General features: G+C 43.6%; 1 protein-coding gene across 3 annotated transcripts in view; it reads right to left on the minus strand.

Annotated features, from left to right (window-relative positions):
* Positions 1 to 19,348, minus strand: part of LOC137383425 (catenin delta-2-like) — a 552,588-nt gene that overhangs the window by 310,034 nt on the left and 223,206 nt on the right. For all 3 annotated transcript variants that reach the window (XM_068056267.1, XM_068056277.1, XM_068056257.1), the window contains exons 5-7: positions 19,090 to 19,274; positions 16,082 to 16,625; positions 8,822 to 9,016 (exon numbers count right to left, since the gene is read on the minus strand). In XM_068056267.1, coding sequence (XP_067912368.1) covers positions 8,822 to 9,016; positions 16,082 to 16,625; positions 19,090 to 19,274 — 924 coding nt within the window. The remainder of the gene's footprint in view (positions 1 to 8,821; positions 9,017 to 16,081; positions 16,626 to 19,089; positions 19,275 to 19,348) is intronic.

Below are 19,348 nucleotides of genomic sequence, written 5' to 3' on the forward strand. Positions count from 1 at the left end.
CTAATTAGCAAACCACAGCTCTCGGCTGTATTTAACTACACAGCATTAACTTCCTCCAGGTTCATTGATCGGCTAAAGTGTTAAACCCCTTGGGAGTGTTGTGGTAATGAGAGAGATTTCATGTTGCCATAGAACTGGCTTCTATTCTGATGGACTCGTGAAGTGTCATGCCTCCTTACTGGATTCTCAAGGGGTGGAGGACATGATACGCTTGTGAGGCAAGTGGGGTAAACCTGTGATGGAATATAGGTATAATAGGCTTAATTAAGTAGAATTTGGAAATAATTAGTTTATTATGCCTTTTAGAAGGAGGGATTGAATGGATGATCAGTTTTCAGAACTCACTGAAATTCCCCTTTAAGAAGGTAGAGTTAAATATTTCAAGGTCAATGTTAGAATAGAATTTCTGTTGCCAGGAAATTGGAAGATAAACACACACATTTTTCCTCTCTGTGTGTTGCCTCCCTTGGTCAAATAGCCTGCCAACACTCCCATGCCCAGGTTCACATATGAAGAATGATCACTTAGGTGACATATGAAAATGGTGCCAGTGCCTGCGGAACTATACCCCATCGTGGCCAAAGCCTTCAAGGAGAAATTGGAGATGGGGAGAGAAAAGAAAGAACAAACTTGCATTTATATCGCATCACAGGATATCCCAAAGGAAACAGGGCAATTTGCACACAATTAGGTCCCACAAACAGCAATAAGATGATGACCAGTTTTCGGTGTTGTTTGAGGGATTAGTATTGGCCAGGATATCGGGAGAACTCCCCTGTTCTTCTTTGAAATAGTGCTGGAGGTCATTTACATCTACCTGAGTGACTCCTACTTTAATGTCTCATTCAAAAGACAGCATCTCCGATACTGCAGCCCTCCCTCAGTAGTGCACTGAAGTGTCAGCTTAGATTTTATGCTCAAGTCTCTGGAGTGGGGCTTGAACCCACGACCTCCTGACTCAGAGGATAGAGGGCTACGGTTGACACTGAGGAGGAAAGAGGTGAGGAGGAGTAGGGTAGAATAGAACTTAACAGTGAAAATAAACCAACGCATTTATTAACAGTAACATGAGCAAAAACAGCTCAGCATGATGGAATGTTATCAAAAAGCCATAGAGATAACTGAGCAATCAATGTGGAGTGCTCCAGTGACTGGAATTTAGTCTCTCATCTCGCTAATGGGATTTGAAATCTGAAGGTGGAAGACGGAACCGTTAAGGTGACTTTTACAAAAGATTTATTCACAAAAACTTGCACTGAAATTTAGCAATGAAAATTCTCACTGTACGTAACCATGGCAATTCACCGTTGTCCTTGAGATCTTCTGTGTCAATGTTTGATTGTTGATAGCAGCTGTTCTCACGTTGAGACTCGACAATTTCATTCTTTACTGTGGTTCTAACGGAGACATTTTTAACTAATAGTTTTTAACCTTCAAGAAATGTATTGTGACTGCACCTCGCCTTTCTTTTGCCTTCATTTCCCCTTCCATCAGGGAAGACAATATAAATGTGTACGTGGCAGATTTAATGCATTAAACATGCACTCAGGCTTCTGAATGCACTTTCTGGGCTACTAAATAAGATGGATAATTATGAGTATAGTAGATTTTAAAAAACCTTACAGCTGAAAGAACATAACTGAATCATTTTGCTTTCACCATCCGCCATCTTTCAACATCAAGCCAACTACAGAACCAATAGCACCCATACAACCTTTTCCATTTAACCCTTCCAGTGGAAACAGTTTCTCCTTATTTACACTACCAAAACCCTTCATAATTTTAAATATCTCTATTTAAGCTGCCCCTAACCTTCTGGGCGCTAAAGAGAAAAATCACAGCTTCTTCAATCTCTCCACACAACTGAAGTCACTCATCTTTATCACAGCCTGAAGGAATTTATGGCAGCCTTATACATCAGGTTTTCATAAACAAAATATGAAAAATATATTGTACCCATTGTAGAATGTGGGTTCACTCCCTCATGTCCCTGTTCATTGGCTTCTCAATCTCTGCTCTCCTGCTGTGGATAATATGGCAGCATAGGAACAGGAGTAGGCCATTCAGCCCCTTGAGCCCATTCTGCCATTCAATCAGATCATGGCCGATCCATATCTTAATTCCATCTACATGTCTTGATTCTGTAACCCTTAATAATCTTGCCTAACAAAAATTTATCATTCTCCATTTTGAAATTTTACACTCAACTGCTTTTTGAGAGAGTTCCTGATCTCCTCTCCCTTTTGTGTGAAGAAGTGCTTCCTAACATCACTCCTGAACAGCATAGCTCTAATTTTAAGCCTATGCTTTCTTATTCTGGACTCCCCACAAGAGGAAAGAGTCTCTTTCTATCTACCTATCAAATACTTTAATCATCTTAAGTACCTCAATTAGATCACATCTTTCACAAAGGGCTAGGAGCAGGTCACCAGCTGTCGATCCTAGATACATGATGGCATGGGCTCATAGTTCCAAAGGGAAACAAAACATTTATTATTTTGTTATAAAGTACAAGAAACATTGGAAACACTAACTACTTATCCCCTCATGCTGTGTAACAAAAACCCCTTGGGTCTTACATCTCTCTATTGTACCAGTGTTATTAAGGTCTTCACTTGTTCTCTTTTATTCCACCCAACATTCTACAGTCTTCCTCCTACATGCAGTGATCCACACAGAGCTACTGAATGGAACAGTCACATGAATTCCAGACTGTGCCCATTAATCCAAAAACAAACAGTAGAGAAACTTAATCCGCAGGTGAACAGTTATCTTCTTTTCAAATTTTCGCATCCGCTTCCTCTGAGACAATGGCCAGAATTTTACGCCTCCCCAACAAGCCGGATGGTGGTGGAGTGTGGGGGGGGGGGGCTGGGTGGTGTAAAATGGAGAGAGAAGCTCCAGGAGGTCTTCCCAACCTGCACCCGCCTCGGCCCCACTTTACGTAGGGCAGGGGGACGAAAAATGGGCTGCACACCCAGGCCAATCAAGGTTGCCAAAATTACCAATTAATGGTCACTTAAGGGCCTTCGCCTGCCTCCATGTGGATTTTATACGTGGCAAGCGGGTGTCCTGGAGCCAGGGAAGGCTGCCCGGGAAAAGCTGGCGGCCTCTCAGTGCCCCGGGGGTGAGTCCTGACAATCGGGCCCGATTGAGGGCCGCCCCCACTTCCCAACTACCCACAGGGCCCCAAGATGCTCCCTTCCCCCCACACAATCATCCTTGCCTCGCCATGGCCCGACGAGGCAACCCAAACTTACCTGAACTCCTTGCTCCATGTCCTCGGCTAGGCTGCAGTCCCAGCAGTGGGCACTGCTCCTGGTGGCACTGCTGGGACTAAGAGCTGCCGGCCCGCTGATTGGCTGGCAGCTCAATGAGGCGGGACTTCCTCCCTCAAGTGGGTGGAAGTCCCGTCTCAGAACATTTAAAGCCCGGAGACCCGTAAAATGCGGGATGGATCCCCAGGCTAGGTGGAAGCGGGTTCGTCACCGACTTTACAACAGTGGCCAGTTCTCGTCCCCCAACGTAAAATTCAGTCCAATAGAACGAAAACTCCCATGCAGAAAGCCAGTAAATGGGGAGAGTAGGGTTTATTTCTTGTACCCTATCTGTCATCAACTAGTAGCATAGGCAATTGTTTCCATGATTGTTCCGCATCCTTCCGCACAGTGAACTTGCTTCACTGCTGCCCTAGTGTAACAGGGAAGCTTCCCAACCCATTGGAAAACCAGACATCATATTCATATGTGTGAACTAATTAAGGCAAAACACACTGTATGGGATTTTGTTTCTGGTTGAAATGGATTATTCCTACACAATCCTTGTTCCAAGACATGGCCAGTAAATCAACAGTGCTGTGAAAAAGGATTCTTCCACTTAAAATCAAATCATTTACTGATAATATAACTGATGCTTCTTGTCACAGGCATTCTTTCATGTAAAAATGCCTCACAGGCTTTTTTCCCTTGAGGGAAGGAGAAAATTCAGAAGAGTTGTCCACTATATTCGTGTCAAGTGACACAGTCATGCATTTTAATTCAATTTGCTTCATCATGCTTTTATAAGGGAGGCTTGGCCACAAAGTGCAGAGTCCCTTAAATTCAAGATAGTTGAAAATAGAAAACACCACCAACTTGCATTCATAATGATGTAATAAAAATGTCCAAAGGCACTCCACTGGAGCGTTACCAGACAAAAAAACTTACACCGAGCCAGAGGAAACATTCGGACAGGTGGTAAGCTTGGTAAAAGAGGTAGGTTTTACGAATGATCTTAAAGAGGAGAGAGAGGTGGAGGGACAGAAAGGTTTATGGAGATATTCCCATAGTTTAGGGCCTAGATGGCTGAAGGCATGGCTGTCAAAGGTGGAGTGAAGGAACTGGCAGATGGATAAGAGGCCAAAGTTGGAGGCAGGCAGAGTTCTTGGAGGGTTGAAGCAGATTACAGAGTTAGGGAAGGGTGGAGTGATTTGAAAAGATGGATGAGAATTCTTAAATCAAGTCATTACCAGAACAGGAGTCAAAATAGGTCAGCGAGGACAGAGGTGATGGGCAATCTGTACTTGGTGTTATGAAGGTGCTTCCATTATTAATATTGTCATGCAGGCCCCCACCTGCCAAGAATGAGGCACATTAATTTCACCACATGGACATTAAACTTGAAATTGTTGCAGAAGAAGAGAAAGGCTATTACAAGGGGTTGCCAAGACCCTGGCTGAAAAGACATTTTTTGCATACTAGCAGACAGTGTTGGAACAAAGTAGCTACCCCAACTCCCAATACACAGAACGGATGTGGTCAGACCAGTTGAGTCACATGATTAACTGTCTGTTGTAGGAATTTGAACTTGCCACAGAGTTTGAACTGACAAAAGAACAAAGAACAGTACCGAGTTCCGAAGAAGGGTCACTGACCCGAAACGTTAACTCTGCTTCTCTTTCCACAGATGCTGCCAGACCTGCTGAGTGAATCCAGCATTTCTTGTTTTTGTTTCAGATTTCCAGCATCCGCAGTATTTTGCTTTTATATTAAGAACAGTACAGCACAGGAACAGGCCATTTGGCCCTCCAAGCCTGAGCCGATCTTGATGCCTGCCTAAACTAACACCTTCTGCACTTCCGGGGCCCATATCCCTCTATTCCCTTCCTATTCATGTATAAAGAAGGCAGAAAGCTCCTTGTTCCTGGATTGAGAACATCTCTCTCCTCATCTCGTTTCCACCAGCTTTGGAATCCACTAAAGACACAGGAACCCCAAGAGAGAAAAGTTCCTTTCAATAAAACGAAGTTTAAGAAGAATACTGGGCCACAACGAAAAGCAAGAATTACCTACAAGCAAGGACTCTACTGTGAGCTTGAAGCACAGTAACAAGAAACTCTTCAGATATTGCCTCAAACCTCTCTACTTTATTTTTCTTCCACTCTTTTCTGTCACTATTTGCATGTGTGTATCACATATGCATGCTAGCATGGGGAGTGGCATGTATCCGTAGGTGGTAACTGAATTAGAGTTTAAGTTTTAATAAATTTCACTTTTCTTCTTTAAACCTGAGGAAGCCTGTTTGTGCTCATTTCTTTGTCTTATAATTGGAAAGCAGTGAACAAGGATTCACCAAGGGGGATTCCTGATACAGTAAGCCTCCAGGTGAAGGCTGAGAGGGATCCCTAGATGCCTTTTTCACCGAGTCATCACAATATGTTTTTGAGGACTCGCTTGGTGTGAGCTAGGATATGGGCAGTACAGTTTTGGATAAGTTCAAATTTATGCAGGATGGAAGATGGGAGGCTGGCCAGAAGATCATTGGAACAATCAAGACTGCAAGAAAGGAAGTAAAAAAAAGAGAGAGAAGATTGAAGAGACCTAGTAGAATGTAGGTGCTCATCATTTCCGAGACTCTAATTGCATAGAAATGAACGACAAGACCTATGTATATTGGGAGAGGGGCCCGGGAGTGGTGGGGGAGGGGGGGGGGGGTGGGTGGTGGAGCTACTGTAATGAGAGTTCCAGAACTCTGCTTTGCCTCATGCCACTTGACAGTGCGGAGGTCTAAACTGAGCTGTACACAAGTTCTGAAGTTCACACTGCCTAATTAGTGTCTCTGCACATCAGTATTCATCATTACCATTACATACTTTAAATAAGTGGGCCAATTTTGTTTTTAAACATTAAAAATGTACTTTTTTGTGAAATATGCATGAGTTATTTGGGCTCACCAACCCAGGGTATTGGTGCTGGACAGGGACTACTTCTGCTCAGTGCCAACATCTGGCACTCACAGGTTAAGTATAACATGGTTAGATGCAGAACAAGCTTCCTCTGCTCTGCCTGACATCATGGCTGCACATTTCCCGGAGCTGTTACCTCCAGGAGTGTGGCAGAAACCCTGTTTACAATTAGAAATGGGTCTCCAGCAAAGCTATGCCAGCAAAGCAGGATCAGCTCTGAGGAAATTCCAGGCCTATGTCTCAGCTTCAATCCCAGGATAGCACCCACCAGTAGACAGTTTGACATTTTGCTATTTTCCACACAAGCATCATGTGGCCTCTTATTGTAAGATTTCTTCTTTGCAATTCTATACCCCAGAGGGTTGTGGATGCTCCATCATTGAATACATTTAAGTCTGGGATAGATAGATTTTTGGTCACACAGGGAATCAAGGGATATGGGGAGCAGGCAGGAAAATGGAATTGAAGCCCAAGATCAGCCATGATCATATTGAATGGCGGAGCAGGCTTGATGGGCCATATGGTCTACTTCTCTTCCTATTTCTTGTGTTCTTGTTTCCACTTCAGTGCCCAATGAGGAAATTCGATGAGATCATCTAAACTCACTATATTAACAGTATACACAGTTTCTATTCTGCTATACCAGTGCCAATATTTCATATTACCGCAGTGGTGCAGTCAATTCAATTTGACAATGTTCTTTACCTGTTCCTTCAGAACATATAGACAGATCAGGGACCTGTTAGATGAACCTGAAAGTTATTTTCGTAAGATAAGGATATCAAGAGATATGGAGCTAAGGCAGGTAAATGGAGTTGAAGTACAGATCAGCCATGGAACTCCCTCCCTAAAACTCCCCGCCTCACCCTCCTCCTTTAGGATACTCCTTAAAACCTACGTAGTTGACCAAGATTTTGGTCACCTGTCCTTAATATCTCCTTCTTTGGCTCGATGGCAATTTCTGTCTTTTTACGCTCCTGTGAAGTGCCTTGGGCCATCTTAACTACATTAAAGGCACTATAAAAATGCAAGTTGTTGCTGTTACATGAGTCAATGGACATGAATGGTGATGAAAAGTTAGCATTGTGAAATTTTTGATTGTCTTTTAGGCCAGCAATGGCAAGCAGGCTCTCTATTTGTGCAAAGTATTTTCTGAACAGTGCCGGTCAACTTTAGAGGCATTCTGTAGTTTCTTGCGAAAACATACAGAGGGAGCAAAGCCAACCTGCGTGAGCAGGTAGTATTACCACCGTGAGAACCAGCACCTTGCAATGCATGACTCATGTAAGGGTGCCGACTCTCCAGGTTTGTCCCAGAGTCTCTAGGAATTGAAAATTAATCTCTAGGACACTGCCATACGTGACCACAGGAGACAAATCATACAGAGCATTACAAGACACTTTTTGCTGAGTAGTTATAAAAATATTGGAGATGGGAAAAAAGTTGTTTGATCATCCATTCAGGCCATGAAGTGTTTGTTTGCTTTGTGACTGCTGTGGGAAGGTGGAGTTTCAGACAACCAATTGTAGAAGAGCATGGAAGCGAAGCAGTTGGAGGCAGATGGTCATGTGGTGAAAGCTCCAGGACTATGTCTAACTAGAGTTGGCAACACTAAACTTGATTAAAATCATGCCTTTAGGGAGCAAATATATTGCCAACATCAGCAGTTATGTAAGTATGGATTACTCGATCACTGATACATTGGGCTAAAAGTATATGTTTTCAAGTCCTGGATAATAATGGTTTTTAAAAGTGAGCTACAATGTTTCACTTCCATTACATTTGTTTTTTGACAGAAATAAATTATAAGTAGTTGCAGACTAATTGAATTTTTTCCTGACTGCTTCTTCAACTACCACACCTACAAAAACTGAAAAGCCCAAATAAAAAAACACCAGATGAGTTAAATACCACTGGAGAATGCAGCCTTTCCTTCTCACTAATTTTGTCAAACTAAATCATATTTTGTCAAATTTACCCAGTAGTGGCTTTTGAAAATGCCTTTGATAATCAGAATAAATGCTTCATTCCAACTGCAGCAAATGCAACTTGACCGGCGCGGATTTAGGGGGACAGCAGGACAACAAGAAAACAGCAAATACCATTCCTTGTATCAAATCCCCAGTGATCTGCCATGTGTTCTTCAGATGTGATGTTAAACAAGGCCCTATCTGCCCTCCCTAGTGGACATTAATGATCCAACAGCACTACTTGAAGAACAGCAAGGGGGTTCTTCCCAGTGGCCTGGCCAATATTTATCCCCCAACCAACATCATTAAAACAGACGATCTGATCATTATCTCACTGTTGTTTGTGGGACCTTGCTGCTGTGTTTCCTACATTACAATAGAACATTACACTTCAAAAGTACTGAATTGCTGTGAAGCACTTGGGATGTCCTGAGGTTGGGAAAGGTGCTATATAAATGCAAATTTGTTCTGTGTATTCAGTGTCGACCTCTTACTCTCAGCTATGATGTATGTAAATATGTTGGGGGAGGGGCGGGGAGAGGCAAGAGTATAACTTATTAAAATACAATATAGCGTGATAGACACCACCTCGGTGATGAGCACGACAGCTTTACACACATCACTGTACCTGTACTAGTGCGATATGTCCCTGTAAGAGATGACTGCAGCGGGTCTCCTTGACTTTGACTTAGGCTCCTCATTGGGGGCTTTTGATAGACTCTATCTTCGTATATGGGGTCGATGTGGTGCTCTGGAGACTGCAGTGGGCGCAGGTCTGGGCCCAGGTGGCTGTGCTGGCTGCTGTAGGAGGCACGGGAGCTGGCTGTGGTGCATGAGAGAAAACAACACTTTGAGAGTTCAAAACCCACAGTCAATATAAGCAGAAAAATGCTGAACAGATTCTGACTCTGCAAATCGGGGTCATGTCAGGTCAGGTCAGGTCAGGTCTCTGGTGGATATTGGGCTGAGGCCTCATTTTTCATTTTGTTAGGAAATCAGATGTGATCTCAATCATGGGGTGGGGGTAATTTAACTGTATCTGACAAAATTGGATCAGCTGCCTATTTTAAATCCCACTCAGTTTTATCCTCCACTGGTGTCTATGGGCAATATAGATTACTTGATACATACTTCCTGGCACTAGAACAAAATCAACTGGATTGAGACAGTCCCTAGTTACATAAGCAGAAAGGTGGACAGACTATTAATGCCATCATTAATTAGTGCCATGGGGTACCCAGATAGAGGCTGGCATCTGACAGGCTGCCTTTAGCCATGTTGCTGTGGGGAGCTGACAAACAGATGGCAGGTGCAGTCCGCCAAGAGGAGTGCAAGTTCTAGAAGACTAATTGTCACTAGGCTTCTCTCATACACCCACTAGAAGCTGACTGAGGAGCAATGCTGCAGAAAAGATGAAAGCAAGTCACCTGATTGCAGTATCGGGGAGACCTGAACGAAGGGAGGGAAAGAACTGGTTTAAAAAATAAATGGAGCAATACATACCCATGCGAGGGCAGTGGGGTGAGGGGGGAATCAATTGAATAAATCAGTAATAACTGACTACATCACAAAGAGACAGGACAATATGCTGGTGTAGAAAATGGACAGACTGGCGCAGTGCAGGCAACTGTACTTAAGGGGCATTGCAGGGCAGAGCGGAGTGATTTAAGCACTTACGCTATAGCTGACCCGGTGTGCCTGACACGAGCACCGACTGCCCTGATATGGAAAGTGTTCTGCCCTGCTATGGCGAGCACAAAATTCAACACCCTGTAAAACATAAACTCTTTGAACCATCTGGGGAATCTCTTCATTATTTTGAAAGGTGTGCATGCATACATGCATGTGTATATACATGTATCTGTGAGAGAGAATGTACCAGAGAGAAAAAGGCCGGAATTTAACGTTGGGCAGGATGCCCCGCCCACTGTTAGAAAAGTCAGTGGTGAACCATGCTGGGATTTTTCGCTGTCCAGGCCCTTAATTGGCCTTGGCTGGGACTTCCACCTCCTTGAGGCAGGAAGTCCCACCTAATGGAGCTGCTGACCAATCGGTGGGCCGACAGCTCTTAGTTCCAGCAGCATCACCGGAAGCGGTGACCATTGCTGGGACTACACACAGCTTCAGGAGGAAGAGGAAGGCCAGCCCAAAAAGGTAAGTTTCTGAGGCCTCGCCAGGGACAATCGGCCAGGCCCCAGTGAGGCAAGGGGGTCCAGTTGGAGTGGGGGGGGGGACGTGTTGTGCGTTGGGCGGTTGGGGCTTCAGGGGTGGCGCTCCGAGGGGCACAGAGTGCCTGATCAGGAGGGCCCACTCCAGCCCGCAAGGCAGCCACCAGGTTTTACCTGGTGGTGTTCTTGGGGCCTCTGCTGCCCACCTGCCTGGGGTAAAATATCTGCTGTGGTGCGAGGAAGCCCTTAAGTGGTAGTTAATTGGCCACAAGGGCCTTGATTGCCTGGGGCAGGTTGGCCCTTTCTCGCCGCCGCCCCACATAAAATTGCAGCAGAGGTGGGAAGGTGTCAGGAACGGCACTCCCTGCCTCCCACTCAAATTTTCGGCCGCCCCCCCCTTTCCACCACCAGCCCACTTGTTGGGGAGCCATAAAATTCAGGCCAAAGAGTGTATGTGAGAGACAGAAACAGTGCGTGCAAGACTATGAATGCAAGTGTGAAAGAATCTGTATGTATGTGTGAGAGAGAAAAACAGAGTGTGCACATGTGGGGAAGATAAGTGTGAAAGAGCATGGTGGTGTGTGTGTGTGTGACATAAATAGTGTGTGCGCGTTAGGAAGTATAAATGTGAAAAAGCATGTGTTTGTATGTGTGCTTCTTTGTTTATGGAGAATGAGAACTGATTGTGTGTGCATTCAATCTTCTATTGGCAATATTGGTTCGATGGATTAGGATTAAGGTAACAGGATCGACTGATACATGATTCATGGCACTGGTACAAAATCAGCAGAATCGTGGCAACTCCACTTTGATCACCTGACAGTTATATATATAATAGATGGATTAAATGAATTTTCATTGCAGGCTCTGATAAAACAACTTCATGCAAATGATTATTCTTTTCTTGGACTTAAAAGTCTATTTTCAAATTATACTTGGGTACAATGTGGATGCAATGGTGAGCAATAGTCAGCAGCTCTGACCCTGGCATGAACTCAGGAAGGCCATCTCCCACTAACAGTGGAAGGAAATGGGCCATGTGAGCTGACTGCAGCAAATATCTCAAATTAAAGACTCAATTCCACAGCCTTGACTCAGAGCTAGTGCTGAGAATAGGGAGAAAGGCAAATGTGTCTATAGTACTGCTTAAGGTACTGTTCTGCATCACAGGCGACAGCGAGATACAATCAGCAGTAATTAGCTCTACTAAATTAATCTATTGTCTTGAACTTTTCCCATTCCCGCAGCTTCCTGATTTAAGGTCTTTCTTTTCCATTAGTTGGGACAGTGGAATCTCCTGAGCTGTTTTTTGACAGGCAAATTTTGTCCTGTCTGTTCCATCCTCCTGTAACCTCACAGTAGTGTTCCTAGTAGCCCCGCAGAGAAATAATGAGACTTGCCCATATAAAGAAAGAAAGACTTGCATTTATATAGTGCCTTTTGTAACCATTGGGTGTCCCAAAGCACTTAACAGCCAATGAAGTACCTTTGAAGTGTACTTATTGTTGTGCTGAAGGATTAGTGAGTTCAGGTAGCCCTGGATTTTGATTGTTAAGGGATTGATATGTAGGTCACAGTGGCAGTAAGCTCTCAGAAACATAGGAATGCTAGGAACAGGAATAGGCCATTCAGCCTCTCATATCTGTTCCACCATTCCATTAGGCCATGGTTGATCTGCACCTCAACTCCATTCTCCCACCTTGGTTCCATATCCATGATACCCTTACCGACCAAATTGTACCCCAATATCCACAGGCTTTTGGAGGAGAGAATTCCAGATTTCTGCTACCCTTTGTGTAGAAGAGGGATTCCTGATTTCACTCATGAATGGCCTAACTCTAATTTTAAAATTATGTTCCCTTGTTCTTGATTCCATATGTCTACCCTATCAAATCCTTTCACCATTTGAAACACTTCAATTAGGTCAGTTCTCAATCCTCTATACTCAAGGGAGTACAAGTCAAATTTATGAACACTGTTCTCATAATTTAACCTTCTATGCCCTGGTACCATTCTGGTGGAGTTGCCTCCTTCTTGAGGAGCAGAGCACAAAAGTGAATGCAAAACTCTTGTTTACATTTCTCAGCATGTTGCATATTTCTGTAAGGTTAGAGGCCAATGAAAGAGCATCACTTATGGGCTAAGCCTGAGTGAGCTGTCCATGAGGTAATATTGGCTGGACTGGGAAAAAAAGCAATATTTTCATTTGAGTGACCATCCCACCCCTTCTGTCCCCCACCAACTCCATGCCTTTTGATGTAGTAATCTTATTGAATGTTGGAGCAGGCTTGATGGGCTGTATGGCCTACTCCTGATCCTTTTTTATGTGAATGGCTTAATTTTGAAGCTAAACTAGCACAGAGAAAAAATTTAGATGGATACAGGAATAATGTGCTTGCTAGTAATAATCAATATAATTTCAAACCCATTATTTTTGAGCTGCTTACCGGCCTACCCTCTCTGCCACAGAGGGTCAACGCCAGCACAGATGTGGGCTCGGGAAGGTTCCCACCTCTTTCCTGCGCTGTTTTAGTGCTGCTACTTTGCACCTGACTCTCTATGCCCCGGATGACAACATGGATCTGGTGCTCTTTCTGCAGTAACTTCTTTGATTGTTCATCCAAGACTCTGGTGCCCATAACCTAACTCACATCCCTGTCCCACTCACCCATCACCCCTATGTTCCTGACTTACAATGGCTCCCAGTCTGGCAATGTCTTGATTTTAAAATTCTCATCCTTGTGTTCAAATCCCTCCATGGCCGTGCCACTCCCTATTGCTGTAACCTCCTCCAAATAGGTTTAAAGGAGCAACTTAATGGAGCAGAGACAGTGAGGCGGAGGATTTAGGGAGGAAATTCCAAGCTTAGGGCTTGTGCAACAATGGTGGAGTGATGAAAATTGAGGGCAAGCAAGAGACCAGAATTGGAGGAACCCAGAGATCTCAAAGCATTGTAGGGCTGCAGAAGGTTACAGAGGGAAGGAACAAATTTGAAACTAAGACCTCACTGTCAATCACCAACAGAAACCTTCCCCCACCCTCTTACCCCATCCTACCACACCATAGCACAGCGTATAGCAGCTGTGATCCTGCTGACTGCTGCAACAACTGTAAGCAGACGTGAAGAATGTCAACTGGTACATGTCAAAACAAAATCATAACCTGGAAGGCTGCAAAAAAACTTTTTAGAGCTGGATAACTGAATGATCAAAATAATCGAGATGGCTATGATTAAAAAGAACAATTCTGGCTTTACAGTAATAACGTTAATTAATATTAAAAATGTGAAAGGCACATGAGACTTGTTAAAAGATATTCTACACAATAGCTGCAAAACATTAACCTCTGCCCTTTATCAGGTCCACCTAACTGAACTGTACCAATTACCAACCTGGATTGCACCAAAAGCACTGCATTTACAAGTCTCTTTTGACTGTTCCTTTTAAATAAAACATATTACATAGAATTTTACAGCACAGAAACAGGTCTACCCTGATGCTTATGCTCCACATGAGCCTCCTCCAACTCTATTTACTTTACTTTACCCAATCAACAAGTCCTTCCATTCGTTTCTCCCTCAGGTACTTACTTAGTTTCCACTTAAATACATCAATGCTATTCTACACGACATTTTGTATTTTGGTAGCAGGAATAAGAAGTCCACCTACTCCTTGGGCAACAAGTGTCAATATAAGGTAGGAACGCAATAGGATCTCGGGGTACAGATTCACAAATCATTAAAAAGAGCAACAATGGTAAGCAAAGCCATAAAAAGTGCAAACACAGCACGGGGGCTCCTTTCTAGAGGAATACAATTCAAGAGCAGAGAAGTTATGCTCAACTTGTATAGAAGCTTGATCAGACCACACTTGGAGTACACTGCACAATTCTGATCTCCATATTACAAAAAGGATATAAAAGCATTGGAGAAAATGCAAACATAGATTTACAAGATGTTACCTTAACTGAGAAAGTACAACTAACTATTAGGAAAGCCTTGAACTCTTTTCTCTGGAAAAGATTTAGAGATGACCTGATAAGTTAGATGAAGAAGGGTCACTGACCTGAAACATTAACTCTGCTTCTCTCTCCACAGATGCTGCCAGACCTGCTGAGTATTTCCAGCATTTCTTGTTCTTATTTAAGGATAGATGTAGAGATGGTTTTTCCACTTGTGGGGAGTCCAAAACTAGGGGTTATTAATTTAGGATAGTCACTGATAAATCCAATAAGGAATTCAGGAGAAACTTCTTTACTCAGAGAGTGGTGAGAATGTGGAACATGCTACCACATGGAATGAAAACAAGAAATGCTGGAAATACTCAGCAGGTCTGGCAGAATCTGTGGAGAGAGAAGCAGAGTTAACATTTCAGGTCAGTGACCCTTCTTCAGAACTGGCAAATATTAGAAATGTAAAAGATTATAAACAAGTAAAGCGGGGCTGTGGCAAGAGATAACAAAGCAGAAGGTGTAGCTAGGACAAGGTCACAGAATAGCTGACCAGAAGGTCGTCGAGCAAAGGCAAACAATATGTTAATAGTATGTTGAAAGACAAAGCATTAGTACAGATAGGGTGTTAATGGACTGAAAACTGAACAGCCACAAGTACAAACATGAAAAAAACAGTAGGTAAGCAAACTGAACAAACTAAGATGAAATAAAATAAAATAAACACAAAAAATGTATATATATATATTAAAAAAAGGAAAAAGAAAAAATAACTAAAAATAAAAGTAAAATGGGGGCCCGTCATGCTCTGAAATTATTGAACTCAATAATTCAAAGTTCAGTAATTTCAGAGCATGATGGGCCCCCCATTTTACTTTTATTTTTAGTTTTTTTTTCTTTTTCCTTTTTTTATATATATATATATTTTGTGTTTATTTTATTTTATTTCATCTTAGTTTGTTCAGTTTGCTTACCCACTGTTTTTTTCATGTTTGTACTTGCGGTTGTTCAATTTTCAGTCCGTTAACACCCTATCTGTACTAATGCTTTGACTTTCAACACACCATTAACATATTGTTTGCCTTTGCTTGATGATCTTCTGGTCAGCCATTCTGTGATCTTGTCCTATCTATACCTGCTCCTTTGTTATCTCTTGCCCCACCCCCACTTTACTTGCTTATAACCTTTTACATTTCTAATATTTGCCAGCTCGGAAGAAGGGTCACTGACCTGAAGCGTTAACTCTGCTTCTCTCTCCACAGATGCTGCCGGACCTGCTGAGTATTTCCAGCATTTCTTGTTTTTATTTCAGATTTCCAGCATCCACAGTATTTTGCTTTTACCACATGGAATGGCCTGTTGCTAAACTGTAAAATTCTATGTATTATGTAACTCACCTCAACCACCCCACATGGTAGCGAGTTCCACATTTTTACAACTCCTTGAGTAAGGAAGTTCCTCCTGAATTCCTTATTGGATTTATTAGTGACTATCTTAGAAGCATAGCCCCGAGTTTTGGACACCCCTACAAGAGGAAACATCTTCTCTATGACTACACTATTGATCCCCTTTATAATTGTAAATATCTCTAGCAGATGATCCCTCTCTAGGAAAAGTGCCCCAGCCTGTCCAGCCTTTCCTGATAGATGTACCCTCTCAGTTCTGGTAGCAGCCTTGTAAATCTTCTCTGCACCTTCTCCAATATCCTTTTTTGGAAAGAGTACCAGCATCTCTCTTGATGCTGAACATGTCCACCCGCCAAACTGAATTACCTGCCAGGCTTCCGGGCCTCTGTAGAGTGGAGCGCTCATACAGCTCCTGCGGGTGCTTGCCGTATGGATCAGACACGTGGCCGAGGCGTTTGGTGGGCGAAAGTGTAGCGTAGCTTGGCTGGGTCGAGCTGGCCTGGTGTGCGGGTGAGGTCGCGGCGATGGCCGGGGGCGAGGGGGAGAGGGCGGCCGAGGACACCACAATGTTGACTGGGGAGCTGGTACTGTAGGACTTGGACAGCCGGCTGGGTGATGCCGTTTGCTTAGGAGAGGCAAGCCGCTGGGCGCTGTAGACACCACTCTCCGCAGCCGAACCCGCTCGCTGGAGCTTGGGTGGCGAGCCTGTCCGCTGGAGGGACATGGGTGAGCTCACTCTCTGAGCAGGCAGCGTGGCACTGACATAATAGACTGAAGATGGATGCTGAGGGTCGGGCAGGCGGAATGCACTCCCATGGCTCGGCACAAATGCATCCCTTGACTGCGATGCGGAGTGGGACGGAGAGCACTCAGATCCCGATGTACGACTGCTGTCACCAACCCGGTTAACCTGCAGGGGGTTGTGGGGGGGGGGCAAAAAGTTAAAATTAATTGCAGAAGGCGGTAAATTGGGTCAAAATTACACCAACAACAATAGCTTTCATTTATATGGCACCTTTAGCATTATAAAATATCCCAATGTGCTTCACAGGAGAATTATCAAATAGAATTCAGACACTGAGCTACATGAGGAGAAACTCAGAATGGTGTCCAAATGCTTGGTCAAAGAGGTAGATTTTAAGGAGCTTCTTAAAGGATGGGAGAGAGGGGAAGAGGTTAGGGAGGGAATTCCAACGCTTAGAGTCTGGACAGCTGAAGACACGATCAACAATGGTGGAGCAATGAAAATCGAGTATGTGCAAGAGGCCAGAATTTGAGCACAGTAGAGATTTCGGAGGGTTGTAGGGCTTGATGAGGTTACAGAAATGGGGAAGGGTGAAGCAATGAAGTAATCTGAATACAAGGATAAAAATCTGAGGCACTGCCAGACCAAAATCCAATGTATGTCAGTGACAGAGAAGGGAGGGGTCAACTGTACTTGGTGCAAGTTAGGCTAAGGGCAAAAGAGTTCTGGATGAGCTGAAATTTTTGGAGGGCCTTTAACAAAGTAAAACATCCTAAGGCCTTCACAGGAGAATAATCAGTCAAAAATTGACAATGAGCCACATAATGAGATATTAGGCTTGGGAATGGGATTTTAAGGTACATTTTAAAGGAGGAGAGAGAGGTGGAGAGGTTTAGGGAGCAGTTCTAGAGATTAGGGCGTGGACAGCAGAAGGCGCAGACATAACGGGTGGCCAAAGGAAGTGGAAGATGAACAAGAGGATGAAGCTGAAGAAATGCAGAGCTCTCAGAGGAGGTAAATACTTGAGAAAAAGAAATTGTGCTAACATTTCTGCATGGGACAAACAAGAGCACTTCTTCAAGCCCTTCTGCTGTCGATGGGAGAGATATCTAGTCACCAATGACTACGTTACGTGCACAAACTTTTATTGCTTGGCGTGCTGAGGTTTTGGCCAGCCTGCCAGAAATTTTAATTACATTCTGGGCCCTGTGTTGTAAAAAAATAAAAATACGTACTGTTCTCAGTGCATACTGATATATATCAGCCAATCTCAAGGCAAAGGTGACCCTCTAGGATTGTCCTGGCATCTCCAAGAATTAAACACTGATCTCCTGAACTCTGCTGCGAGTGGCCGGGAAGAAAACTCAGAGGCATTAAAAAAAAATTTGGGGGCATTTTCTTTAACATTTTTGTTTATTAATTCTAAGAATATTGGAGATAGGAAAACAAGGATGTTTGACTGGGCGGAGCAGTTGGAGGTGGGAGGTTATATGGGAAATATAGCATAGTGGTTATGTTACTGGACTAGTAATTCAGAGGTTTGGACGAATGATCTAGAGACACGAGTTCAAATTCCCCACAGCAGCTGGGGAACTTAAATTCAGTTAGTTAAGTAAATGGGAAATAAAAAGCTAGTAACAGTCATGGTGAACATGAAAACTACTTGATTGTCTCAAAAACCCAGCTGCTTCACTAATGTCCTTTAGGGAAGGAAATCTGCCATCCTTATCCTGTCTGGCCTAAATACGACTCTAGACAATATGGTTGACTCTTAACTGCCCAATGAAATGGCCTAGCAAGCCACTCATTTGTATCAAACCATTACAGAAAATTATAATACCTAACAGCACTGTAGGCATACCGACAACGCATGGATTGCAGTGATTCAAGAAGGCAGCTCACCACCACCTTCTTATGGGCATTTAGTGTTGGTCCACAGCCACGCTCACATCCCATGAACAAATAAAAAAAATCTCTTGGAATACACCTAACCAGTGTTAGTAGCCCTGCAGCCTCTGCAGCTACTAATCAGATAACGTTAAACAGTAAAACCCTTCAATAACTACACCAGTGTTACACAGCAGAAGTGTGACTGCCTCCTTGCTCAGTGTCTGCTGTGACTCTGTAGTAGCACTCTTGCCTCTGACTCCGAAGGCTGTGGGTCCATGTCCCACTCCAGTGATTTGTGCACAATATCTAGACTGAGATTCCAGTGCACTACTGACGGAGATCTGCCCTTTCAGAGGTGCCAACTTTCGGATGAGATGTTAGAATGAGGCCCAGTCCGCCCCCTCAGATTGGCATTAAAGATCCTATAACACTATTTCAATGAAGAGCAGGAGAGTTCTCCCTGGTGTCCTAGCCAATATTTATTTCTCAAGCAACACCACTAAAACAAAAATAAACTGGTTATTTATTTCAATGCTGCTTGTGGGAGCTGACTGTGTGCAAATTGGCCACCGCAGTTCCTACATTACAACAGTGATTAACTTTCCAAAGTACTTTATTGGCTGTAAAGTGCTTTGGGATGTCTTGAGATTGTGAAAGGCACTATATAAAAGTCAATTCTTTCTTTCTTATATGCTTTCTTTTGAAGTGCACATTTTTCTGATAGAATTATATGTTGTACCTGGCTATAGTTATGAATGCTGACTCCTGCTGCAATCTGACCACTGGAAGTCCTCCCAGAGAGTTGCGATGTGGTCGAGTCGCCGCGGGAGAGGGTCTGGTTGCTATGGTAACTACCCGAATATTGGTAGGAACCTTCTGGGTTGGCATTGATCTGTGAGGCACTCTGGGAGAGAACACTGGGCCCTGCACAAAGAGTCAATTGAGAGCAGTCAGCGAGCGGACTTGTCAGCGAAGCAGAAGACATTAATTACTGAACA

The sequence above is a fragment of the Heterodontus francisci genome, chromosome 2 (genome assembly GCF_036365525.1).
Source record: "Heterodontus francisci isolate sHetFra1 chromosome 2, sHetFra1.hap1, whole genome shotgun sequence".
Taxonomy (NCBI): domain Eukaryota; kingdom Metazoa; phylum Chordata; class Chondrichthyes; order Heterodontiformes; family Heterodontidae; genus Heterodontus; species Heterodontus francisci.